Raw genomic sequence first — 12380 nt, forward strand, 5'->3', positions numbered from 1 at the left:
ACAGGGAGCAGATGCTGTATTTAGAAGACACTCTTTAGAAAATACAAAATTTCTCAGGCCCATGGGGAATCATAGGTCCTTTTGCTACATTGCGGGGGAAGAGGAAAGACACAAAAGCTTAAGAAATAATTCTTTTACTTCGATAAAATATCACAAGACATTCTATTTTACCTGATCTTTACGCTGCAAGAGGATATCACTTTTTTTTTTTTTTGGACAAGTGAAAAAGGTAAATCTGGGGGAAGGAGACTATGATTAGGTTTCCCAGTAACAAAGCTGTACTTTAGTATCACCTGCTGGTATAAAGAAGAAAAGGGAAGAGAATAAACAGGGTGGCAGTGATTACAGGCATGAAATTTCATAGAAAAACAAAGAAGTCTACACTGCTGGGGTCAGCAGGAAGAGAGGGAGCAGCATTGACTTAAGACATTCAAACCAGGTTGACAGAATTAGATTACTGGAAAGGAGTAATAGTACAACAGCATCTATATGACTAGACCCCTTAGAGAGAAACAAAAACAAAATGATTAAAGGTCTTGTACTGGTCTTGCCTGAGATATTTACACATTGGTCTCATTGAAATCTTACAAAAAATGCTATGAGATGAGATGTTATATTTATCATTTGAAAGCACAGGAAAAGCTAAACAAGTAACTTTTTACACTTCAAATCTTATCAGAAACAGAACTCAAAGCCAACTGTATATGGAAACAGATTGGTTCTAGGCTACTAGAACAATTTGAAAAAGAATAAAGTGGGAGGAACCACTCTACCTTAATGTAAAACTTCCTAAAAGCTACATTAATCAAGACAATGGAATAGATCAAGACACACACAGTAGAAGCAACATTTTTGACATAATGCTAATAAAGCAAGAAAGAAAATAACTTTTCAGTAAATGGTGCTGAAACTGGCATCCATGAGAAAAAAGTGAACCTTGACCTAAGTCTAACACCTTATACAATGAACAGTCCTTCATCCCTACCAAGAAAGACATTATGCATTTTAAAACTAAATTTTTACATTTCCAGACCTCAGCCCTTCACTTTTTCTGTATTCCCAAAAATGCAAAAAAAAAGATCTGCAGTTTCAAATCACACCTGGTGGTGTTTTATTTCTAAGTAAATAAACATAGAAAACAGCTCTAACAATGTGTTTTGCTCTATTCTTTTTGGCCTTACCAAATAATTACATCATAAATGTTTTATTACAATGTGAACCAAGGTGAGAAAAGAAAAGGACATAGAATGAAGGTGGAACAAGACTTTAAGCACCAAAATATTTTAAAGATATAAGGGGGAAAAGAAGAGGAATACAGGAAGAGAAAAAGGAAAAAAAAAAAAAAACACAAGACATTTGCCTTTCTCAAGTTTTATTTGCACCAGTCTAGGAAAAAAAGTGGCTTAGGAAATATCTCCCTGTATGCTAGTCACAGTAATGTTGCTGGGAAAAGGTGCTATCCGTAGGGACAGAGCTTAAAAAACATGACCTTTAGGAGTTAGGATTTAAGAACTGTCTGAAGTGACAAATCCTAGATAGAAAAGAAGGTATAGGACCTACAAAGGTCCAGGAGGCAGTGGTATTAAATAAAAATCTTTTGTGTTATTGTCACAACTCTTGCTGCTCAGGGTACGACAAGTGTACCAAAGGTGTTAAAGAAGGAAATGGTGTTGTAGCAGCTGAATCCTTCTCTTGTAAGTTATTTTGGTTCCCTTTCAAGATAGGGTTATGCTCTGCAGGAGGTGTCATGAATGTATTTTCACAATCTGTTCCCTCCTCAAACTCTTCTTCCTCTTGGCCCTCCTCAGGCTTGATCTGTGAACTCCGGGCCTTTTTAGACTCCAGCTCTTCTTGAACAATACATTCACTCTTTCTACCCAGATCTACTTTCCGCTGCCGCCGCCGTCGCTTCTCAAGTACCTGGCCCCTTATCCGACTTCCTTGATGCTCAGGCTTCTCCAGCTAGAATAATACACAGACAAGCAGAAAGGAGTTGTGGGTCAGTGGCCAGGCCTGGAATTTCTGCCTACTTGGTCTGATCTCCTGGCCCTGGCCATCACCCCACCACATCACCTCCAGAAGCGTGCGGATCCGTGCTAGGTCTGGAGGCTGCCCAGCTTGCAACAGCTGCCAGATGCTGTGGTTCTCATCCAGAGTCACCTCAAGGAGATCCCCCTCCAACATGAGCTCCTCCAGGGGGGCCCTAGTTGCCTCAGGCAGTTCCAATACGGGGCCAATCAACTGGGGCAGTACTGAGGAGAGCTGTTCCAAGTCTGGGGCATGTGGAGACAGGCTGCATTAGAGTCTGCTCCTGTCTGATCCACAACACCTTGACAAAGCCAAGGACTACATGGATTACTCTGGTAGTATCTATTCAACAGCCTACCCACACTTACACATACCTGTCTTATACGAGTCATACCCAGCAGCTACCTTCTCAGGACTGCTTACACTGTCTCTGTTCTCCAGCAACCCTTGGACCTGCAAATGAAAGCAAGGATGAGTCACAACAGCAGAAGAACCAGGCCCTATTGTTCCTCCCCAAACACCAAGCACGGGGATCCTCTACCTCCTGCAACAGGAAAGCAGACACAAGTTTACAGAAGTGGGAAGTCTAGGGATCTGCACAACATGAATGGGGCAGGGAGGCTAGACCAAGAGAGACTGAAAATTCAAGAACAAAAACAGGGCTGCATTGTAAATATGGGTAGTGAGAGGAGAATGAAATTTAAGGACAAGAGCTGGCACTGGGCTGCTAACCTTGGTCATCTTGCCATTGCCTTCTCTGAGAGGGTCAGAGACAGCAGCTGAAGAGCAGGTATGGGGATCCTTGGGTGTGGGTTCAAGCTGCAGCCGCTGGCGAAGCTCAGCCAGCCGTTCCAAAAGAGCAGTCACATCCTTAGACGCCAGAGCTTCTCTGGCACGGCCTTGCCACCCAATGGCCCTCTCTGTGAGGCACTGTAGGGCCTCACCCTCAGGCAGCCGCACAGGCAGTCTCTGCAGTGCTACCAGCAGTGCCAGTATTGTCTCCAGGCGTGGGCGCCGTGAGCGCATGCACAGTGGACACAAGAATTTGGTGTCCCACTCCCACCAGGCCAGCAGTGGTGATGAGGTGGCACTGGGTCTTGGGGAGCTGAAGAGGCGGGGTACTGACACACATCGCCCGTGGAACCAGTCCTGACATAGGTCACACTGTAGAGCTTCCACCCCGGCTGGCATCTGTCCACACACACAAATGGAGGTTGTGGTTGATGGACTGAGCTTGGCGGAGTTGGTGTGACGAAGCTGCAGGATTCCCTCCTTCTCCTTCTGTTCCCCCTCCTTGAAGGCCATAATCTGCCAGGCCCAGGACAGAAGAATGGCAAATCAGCAGTCTACCCCCTCCCTCTTTTGGTGCCATTAACACCACAAACCACGAGTACTAATGCCCAGGGAGCAAGTGGTCTACCTACAGTCACACAGCTGAGACACTAGTAGGCAGGTTCTTCACCCCATCTGTGCCCAGTTCCTTACCACGGAGCCTGGGTCCCTGAGGTCCTTCGCAGAAAGTCCCAGCAGCTCTGTATCAGATTTATATAACCCCACCTCCTTCTCCATCCACCAGCTGCGCTTGGTCCTGTCTGAACCAGTGTCTGCACATGGGCAAAGCACCTGAGGCAGACAAACAGAGAAGTCAGGATTTCCCCATCTCACACCCACTTTCCTCTCCTCCCAGGACCCTCCAAGGCCCCATGTTCTCATGTGAGTCATGTCACAAGAGCAAGGCCAGGGATATGACTGGTGTGGTTCATGGTCACAGGATGCACCTCCAGCAATGTGTAGCATGAATTCTTCTTCAGGAACATCTTGGAAGCCTTCTCTCTCCAGGAGTGTGCTGTCAGTACCTGCAACTCTAGCTGTTTCAGCTCTTCCAGCCCTACCGGTAGGTCCCGGCCCACAGCTACCAAGCCCTCCAAATCATCCAAGCATGGGTAGTGGTCACCATTCTGGGATAGGGGCAAGAGAAAAGCTCAGCTGAGTAATGTCAAAAACTACTAAGTGCAGACATGCTGACCAATGTTGAGTTTCATGCTGCATAGTCATGAAGAATCTAGACTATTCTGGAGGAAAAAGAGGGATAGAAACAACTTTCCTATCAGAACTCCCAGTTTCACTTCAGGAAAAAACAGCTACTTAACAGGCCACTTGTTCTGTTCTGCTTTGTCTGGCCCCTTCCACATTGATACTCTCTGCTCTAGGCCCGTGCACGTGCTTCCCTTTCACCTGTTCTCATGCTGATATCCTTAGTTCCTTAAGGGTGCCCTTCAACCTGCAGCTTCCACTTTCTAGCACTTCTTTTAGCTGAATGTTTGAGGTAGGAAAAGAAACAAGGTTCTCACTTGAATCTCATCCACATCAGCAATCCAAGCCTGTGCCTTGGTCAGAGCCTCTTTGAGTGCCTGGATGTTAGGTAGGTGAACAGGGATGTTTTCTGCCTCACGAATTATGGCTTCCAGTGTAGCTAGTGGATGCTTCTGCCTAAAAACATTTGGGGAGAAAGAACCAATCCTTAATGTATATATACACTGGGTTTTTTTTTGGTCCTAGATTTCTTCGGCAAAATCAGAGGCAATGAAAACTTTGACAGAGAAAGTGAGCAACAATTCTCCAATTCTTAGGAACTCTCTAAACACTGAAGTAAACGTGACTCTTCTAGAAGTCACGTCCAGTGTCTCTCATCTGAGAACAAACTCAGGCCAGGAGTATTTCCTCAATTATCGCCTTTAAACAGTAAAGTGTCTATAGGACTGTATGACATGTCATATTAATCCTTTATAGTTTACTGGATGGGTAACTGGGACTCTGGTACCAGGGTCGTGCATTAGAAGCCATACTTAGGATCACCCCCAAACTACAAAGACTTCGAGTCACAGTAATATGAAAAAAGTCTGGGCTCCACCTGGCCTCCAAGCAGAAATGAGCCTTTTCTTCCCAGCGCTCTGCAATGGTCAGCAGCTCCTGAAGCTCAGCACGGGCCTTGTCCACAAAAGGGCTGGAAGCTACTTTGGCACCTGTAACCAACAGCCCCTGCATGATGACCAGGGAGCCCCTTTGGGCCGAAGGGTCCAGTGCTTGCTTTACTTCATCTAGCCATCGTGCTTGCTCCACTTGCTGCTGGAGCTGACGGGCTTCAGGCACTTCCACACCCAGCTGCTGCCCCCTTTCCAACAGGGACCGCAGTTGCCCCAGACTGGGTGGCAGTGAGGCCAGGGCTTCCCGGGCCTCAGCTTGGTAGTCCTCCACCTGCTGCAGGAAATCCTGTAGAGAAATTGAATAAAAAACATATTCTTTATTCATCCTGATACTCAACCAGCTGGCCTTGTTGTGCTCCCACTTATCTTCAATGATGTCCTAAGACATGGTCTGCTTGATATCAACTGATTTATTTACCATAAATACCCCTGCTTCTCCTTTAATTATTTGAAATTTACTTTTTTTTGGCCTACTTTAACACCATCTTACTCTTCTAGAAAGCTTCCTGAGACTTTAAAGTAAAAAAAAAAATCTTCCCACCCCCTTCAGGTTCTCCAATGACAGGAGTAAGACTTTCATGTAGCCCTCTGCTTAGTATGTATAGTAACTTTTGTTTGGAGGATATCGCCTTGTACTGTAAGCTATCAGGATAGACATTGGACCAACCATCTCCATAGCTTCTAGGAAAGATGTATCATAAGGAGCTACTTAGAATAATCAGTTCTCACACCTTCCTAGCATCTTAGACTTCACTAGTATCTGATGTTAACAAGGATTCCATGCCACATCCCTCTTCACCTTAACATCCCTCATCTGACGCATGGCACAGGGGAGGCTGCCCATCTGCTCAAGAAGGACCCGGAGCTCAGTCAGGGTCAGTTGTGGTGTTTCAATCCTGCAGGAGTCAGGCAGAAAGAATTCACTCAATGAACCTGCAAAGTCCACACTTCATGCATTCATGAGAAACCCATCATCCTTATTTCTCTTCCATGTAATAGAAATGCTTTCAAAAGTCATTTTCTAAATTGGTACTGTGAACCAGTAAGTTAAGATAAAAAAGACCTGAGGACAATTGATAGCTGACAGAAACTGTTAACGAAGACAGTGGAGATAACCTAAGTGAGAGAATCTAAGTTTTTTAAAAATTTTATTTATTTTATTTTTGGCTGTGTTGGGGCTTCGTTTCTGTGCAAGGGCTTTCTCTAGTTGCGGCAAGCGGGGGCCACTCTTCATCGCAGTGCGCATGCCTCTCACTATCGCGGCCTCTCTTGTTGCGGAGCACAGGCTCCAGACACGCAGGCTCAGTATTTGTGGCTCACGGGCCCAGCTGCTCTGCGGCATGTGGGATCTTCCCAGACCAGGGCTTGAACCCGTGTCCCCTGCATTAGCAGGCAGATTCTCAACCACTGCGCCACCAGGGAAGCCCGAGAGAATCTGAGTTTTTGAGGAAATTTAATAGTTTGGGGTCTAGGGTGAGTGTCATTAGTTAGAAGAGTGAAAATAAATACAGTGTTTTTCTGGACATAACAAAAATATGAGATGGTCCCTAGATAACTTATTTGCTGTAGTATTCAGTTAAGACATATAAGGATATCTAAATGTAGAATAAGTAAGACATAAAAGTAAACAGCCAACAGGATATGAGCAGTAGTCAAGGCCACTGACCATGAGTATCCCTTGTCAAGGTGCGAAAGTTTTTATTTCTTTTGAAGTAGAAAAAGGAAAGAAGTTATCTACAAGAAGGGAATTCACCTCTACTACCTTTAACTTTTTAAAAACTTCTTTAAGTTAAAAAGAAATGCCTCTGACATTCTGATTAATAGCTCCTACTTTTCCTTTACCTAAAATTTATAAAGCATATGTATATAAATAATCACTAAGTTAATTTTTCAGTCAGAGAAGCAGGCATATATCAGTTAATCATATACTTCTGCAACCAATTATGTAAACACAATGTGAGGATTTCTTCCAAATTCTAAAATTTTATCTGCCTACATAGAAAAACATAAATTTTGTGGAAATTCCAGTGGTTGAATATCTTTATGAAATTTGCTGATAGGTCAGGACTACAATTTTTCCATTCATGACATATTATGTTTGAAATTGCCTATTTTCAATGGTTTGTTGTTCATATCCCATTGTTTTCATGTCTTAATAAGTTCTCACTGTAAGTCACCCTATGTTGAATCCATGCCTTGTCAACTAGATTATTAACTACTGGTCACCAATAAATATAACTTATTATATATACACAAATATATAACATATTAACTTTTGTTACATGCATTCTTCACTTACGGTCTACCCATTTTTTCTTACCGATTTTCACATACTGCCCATCCTTTTTGGCTCTCTTCTCTAACATACCTGACCTCTTGGCCACTGACCAGACCCAAGACTTGGGAGACACAAGCCTCTGCTTCATTCAGGCAGTTCGTCAATCGCTGAAGCAGCTCACTGTTAGGGAACCTTCTTTCACGGGCCTCAGACTCCAGTGCCCTTAGCTCTTCAAAGCCTGGAGAGACAGTTAAAGTTTCAAGAGGTAGGCAGTATTATGAACAGTTGGAGAAAAGAGATTGGGAGTGCTGAAGAAAAAGAAACAGCGCTTGCCCTTGGGTTGTTCCACCTCTTATCACTTACTCCGCTTCCGGCCATCCTCTACCTCTAGGGCCACTCGCACTTTGTTAGCCCAGGTGTCAAAGGACTTGGCCCGAACCTTCAGCTTATGTAGCATGGCGGGGAGCTCATCCAAGGTGTAACGATACCTGGGGGAATGGTGCAAAGAAAAGCACATCTGGCCCAGTTCTATAAACTCCTCTGTGTCCTCTAAGTAGGCCCCATGCTCACCGCAGGTACTGCCGGCTACTGGAACACTTGCAGAGGTCATTGATGTGGGAAAGGCAGACAAGGCCATCTGGGCAGTCATAGCAGGCCAGGGCTGATAGGAAGCATGTCGTCTTGCACTTGATGCACTGGCGTTCATCATCTGGGAGCAGCTCGAAAGCCTCTCGCTCAGCCTCCGTGATGCCCTGGGGGTGTTCAACCCACATATACTGTAAAGACTAGGAGCAGGGTTGTGGACACCCCACCTCAGCCAACACCGAGCCCTGCTGTGGGCTCAACCTTGTAAGGACAGCTGTAGAGAAATCGGAAGAAAAAAATATAAACAAATACAGTTTTTCTTCATCTTCAAAATGTATGACTTAGAGATGAGGAACAGAATTCTTACTCAATTTCTGTCTACGTCTCCCATCCATAGTCTACTTCACTGAATCCCTGAGTTCTGTTCTCCACCACGCACCTTGTCCAATAGGGACTTTCGTAAACGTCGCTCCTCCTGCACCATAATGAACATCTCCTTGTACACAGCCACAGCCAGGTTCAAGTCTAACTTCTCTGGAAAGGCAGCCATTTTGCATATGAGCTCCTCATGGGAGAAGACACAGTAGCGCCGAAGTCGGCGGTAGTGTTCGATGCACTGGCGTCCAGCAGGCAGCTGTAAGCAGTTCAAGACTATGTTAGAGAATCTGGAGACCAGAGTGCTTACCTTCTCCACAATAACCTCTACTCATATTCTTTACACTTTTCTATCTGCAAACCCATCCATTCCAGACTCACCCAGTCAGCAGTACAAAAGTTGACAGCCTCTGCAAAGTTGTAGCCTTGGTTAAAGCCGCTGTGGTAAGCTCGAGGGAAAGTGATGACAAATTCTCCTGCACACTGATTTGTGCGCACAACCTGAAAAGAAGAGACAGGAGGGTGTGGGTCAGGACTAAGGATGGGACGTAGAGTTAAGAATGCCTTTCACATAAACTCTACTTCAGCATTTATGTGCCCTAAAAGAGAAAATGAAGAGTGTGATGGTTAAAAGTGATATTCAGACAAAAGTACAGAGGAAAATAATGCCCAATTAAAGAATTAAATACACAAATCATCCATAAACGTGAAGAAAATTCTTAACGTCAACAAATAAAGAAATGTCAATTTCAAAGGTCAGGAAATAATATCAGCACAAATGATGGAATGGGAACTCCAAACTTTTGTCCCTCTACCAATGATTAGGCTGGCAAAAAGTGTCCTAAGCATTTTCAAAATTCTGCAGTAAAATCACAAACTACAAAAACCATAAATTAAAAAAAAAAAATGAAAAAAGAAGAAGAAATTTTTAAACTGTCGCAAGTACACCATGGTGTCATAACTTCTCTGCCTATGACCCCTTCACCCAATCTCAACAGCTACCTTGAGGACAGCAGTTTTAAGATCCTGGTGCAGCCTGCTGGTGCCTGCAGCACAACGTACACCTTGTTTTCAAAAAACTGATGTGTGTTTTGACCTGTCATATGGCTCCCTGAAAAATTAGCTCAAGTATCTCCCCTTATTTCATCTGCCTGAGGGTTTCCCCTCAGGAATAGAAGCAGCTTCACATGTTCTGTTTGTTGAAAGCATGCAAAGAAAAATGTATTACCCATTGTCACCTTTACTAAGAGAAAAAAGACTGACCAAAAAATAAATTCTAAAATGCCTGGGAAGTAAAAGGCAAGGGAAAGAGACATTTGGGGAAATAAGGGCTCTGAAAAGCTCCTACTTATTTCTGAAAATTGAGAAGGCTATATGAATACTAAGGAAAAAAACCTGTGAAGACCCTAAACTCCCACCTCTGGCTGATTTTTTGGCTACAATCAGGTGGTTACAGTTTTAAACAGCTTTCACTAAGCACTGAAAAAGAGCCCCCAACCAGAGCCAACCTGGGAAGACTGGGAGGATATATTTTTCTTTCTCCTTGGTTTAAGGAAAAGTCTCACTGATAGATGACTACCACTCTAATGGAACAAAGAAAAAGAATAGACTTTACAAGATTACTTCAAGCCCATAAAAAAGACACTCAAAGTCATTAGTCATTAGGGAAATGCACATCAAAATCACATGAGATACTTCTTCTTACCACTGTGATGGCCAAAAAATTTTTTTAAAGAAAATAACTGGATGGCAAAAATGTAGAAAAAATGGAACCTGTCAGTAGGAAAGTATACTGGTGGATCCACTATGGAACACAGTATGGAGGTTCCTTAGAAAGTTAAACGTTGAATCATATGATGCAGCATTTCTGGCTATATAACAAAGAATTGAAAGCAAGCACTCAGGGACTTCCCTGGCGGTCCAGTGGTTAAGACTTCACCTTCAAGGAAGACCTTCAAGATGGCAGAGGAGTAAGACATGGAGATCACCTTCCTCTCCACAAATACATCAAAAATACATCCACATGTGAAAGAACTCCTACAGAACTGAACGCTGAACAGAAGACCTACTGAACGCTGGCAGAAGACCTCAGACTTCCCAAAAGGCAAGAAACCCCCCACGTAACTGGGTAGGGAAAAAGAAGAAAAAAACAGAGATGAAAGAATAGGGAGAGGACCCACACCTCTGGGAGGGAGCTGTGAAGGAGGAAAAGTTTCCACACACTAGGGAGACCCTTCACTGGTGGAGATGGGGGTGGCAGGGGGGAAGCTTTGGAGCCACGGAGGAGAGTGCAGCAAGAGGGGTGCAGAGGGCAAAGCAGAGAGATTCCCGCAGAGGATCGGTGCTGACCAGCACTCACCAGCCTGAGAGGCTTGTCTGCTCACCTGCTGGGGCAGGTGGTGGCTGGGAGCTGAGGCTCAGGCTTTGGAGGTCAGATCCCAGGGAGAGGACTGGGGTTGGTTGCATGAACACAGCCGGAAGGGGGCTAGTTCGCCACAGCTACCTGGGAGAGAGTCCAGGAAACAGTGTGGAACTGCCTAAGAGGTAAGAGACCACTGTTTTGGGGTGTGCGAGGAGAGGGGATTCAGAACACCATCTAAATGAGCTCCAGAAACAGGCGCGAGCCGCGGCTATCAGCACAAACACCAGAGACGGGCATGAGACGCTAAGGCTGCTGCTGCCGCCACCAAGAAGCCTGTGTGTAAGCACAGGTCACTCTCCACACCTCCCCTCCCGGGGCCTGTGCAGCCCGCCACTGCCAGGGTCCCATGATCCAGGGACAATTTCCCAGGGAGAATGCACAGCACACCTCAGGCTGGTGCAACGTCTCTCCGGCCTCTGCTGCCCCGGCTCGTCCCGCATTCCGTACCCCTCCCTCCCCCCGGCCTGAGTGAGCCAGAGCCCCCTAATCAGCTGCTCCTTTAACCCCGTCCTGTCTGAGCGAAGAACAGACGCCCGCAGGCGACCTACACGCAGAGGCGGGTCCAAATCCAAAGCTGAACCCCAGGAGCTGTGCGAACAAAGAAGAGAAGGGAAATCTCTCCCAGCAGCCTCAGGAGCAGAGGATTAAATCTCCACAATCAACTTGATGTGCCTGCATCTCTGGAATACCTGAACAGACAACGAATCATCCCAAATTGAGGAGGTGGACTTTGGGAGAAACTGTAGACTTGGGGTTTGCTTTCTGCACCTAATTTCTTTCTGGTTTTACGTTTATTTTAGTTTAGTTTTTAGTTCTTATCATTGGTGGATTCGTTTATTGGTTTGGTTGCTCTCTTCCTCTTTATTTTTATTTTCCTTTTTTCTCTTTTTGTGAGTGTGTGTATGTTTCTTTGTGTGATTTTATCTGTTTAGGTTTGCTTTACCATTTGTTTTGGGATTCTTTCTTTTTTTTTTTCTTCCTTTTCTTCCGAGCTGTGCAGCTGGCAGGATATTGGTGCTATGGCCAGGTGTTGGGCCTGAGCCTCCAAGGTGGTAGAGCCAAGTCCGGGACACTGGACCACCAGAGACCTTCCACCCCACGTAATAACAATCAGTGAGAGCTCTCCCAGAGATCTCTGCCGCAACACTAAGACTGAGCTCCACCCAACAGCAAGCTCCAGTGCTGGATGACCCATGACAAACAACAAGCAAGAGAGCAACAACCCCACCCATTAGCAGAGGCTGCCTAAAGTCATAATAAGTTCGGACACCCCAAAACACACCACCAGACGTGGACATGCCCACCAGAAAGACAAGATCCAGCCTCATCCACCAGCACACAGGCACTAGTCCCCTCCACCGCGAAGCCTACACAACCCACTGAACCAACCTTACCCACTGGGGACAGATACCAAAAAAACCCAGGAACTACGAACCTGCAGCCTGAGAAAAGGAGACCCCAAACACTATAAGGTAAGCAAAATTAAGAAGACAGAGAAACATACAGCAGAGGAAGGAACAAGGTAAAAACCCACCTGACCAAACAAATGAAGAGGAAATAGGCAGTCTACCTGAAAAAGAATTCAGAGTAATCATAGTAAAGATAATCCAGAATCTTGGAAATAGAATGGAGAAAATACAAGAAAGGTTTAACAAGGACCTAGAAGAACAAAAGAGCAAACAAACAGTGATGAATAACACAATAAATG

At 45.0% G+C, this 12380-nt stretch overlaps 1 protein-coding gene across 2 annotated transcripts in view; it reads right to left on the reverse strand.

Moving 5' to 3' along the window:
* Positions 1–1364: 1364 nt before the first annotated feature.
* LOC133082987 (lysine-specific demethylase 5D) overlaps positions 1365–12380 on the reverse strand; it is a 49724-nt gene continuing 38708 nt past the window's right edge. For both annotated transcript variants that reach the window (XM_061179650.1, XM_061179649.1), the window contains exons 14-27: positions 8632–8751; positions 8315–8509; positions 7861–8042; positions 7654–7778; positions 7381–7528; positions 5812–5908; positions 4940–5298; positions 4380–4518; positions 3807–3986; positions 3514–3651; positions 2761–3336; positions 2403–2481; positions 2074–2273; positions 1365–1962 (exon numbers count right to left, since the gene is read on the reverse strand). In XM_061179650.1, the coding sequence (XP_061035633.1) occupies positions 1609–1962; positions 2074–2273; positions 2403–2481; positions 2761–3336; positions 3514–3651; positions 3807–3986; positions 4380–4518; positions 4940–5298; positions 5812–5908; positions 7381–7528; positions 7654–7778; positions 7861–8042; positions 8315–8509; positions 8632–8751 (2892 nt within the window). In that variant the 3' untranslated portion in view covers positions 1365–1608. The remainder of the gene's footprint in view (positions 1963–2073; positions 2274–2402; positions 2482–2760; positions 3337–3513; positions 3652–3806; positions 3987–4379; positions 4519–4939; positions 5299–5811; positions 5909–7380; positions 7529–7653; positions 7779–7860; positions 8043–8314; positions 8510–8631; positions 8752–12380) is intronic.

Source organism: Eubalaena glacialis, unplaced genomic scaffold, assembly GCF_028564815.1.
Source record: "Eubalaena glacialis isolate mEubGla1 unplaced genomic scaffold, mEubGla1.1.hap2.+ XY H_2, whole genome shotgun sequence".
In the NCBI taxonomy this organism is placed as follows: Eukaryota; Metazoa; Chordata; class Mammalia; order Artiodactyla; family Balaenidae; genus Eubalaena; species Eubalaena glacialis.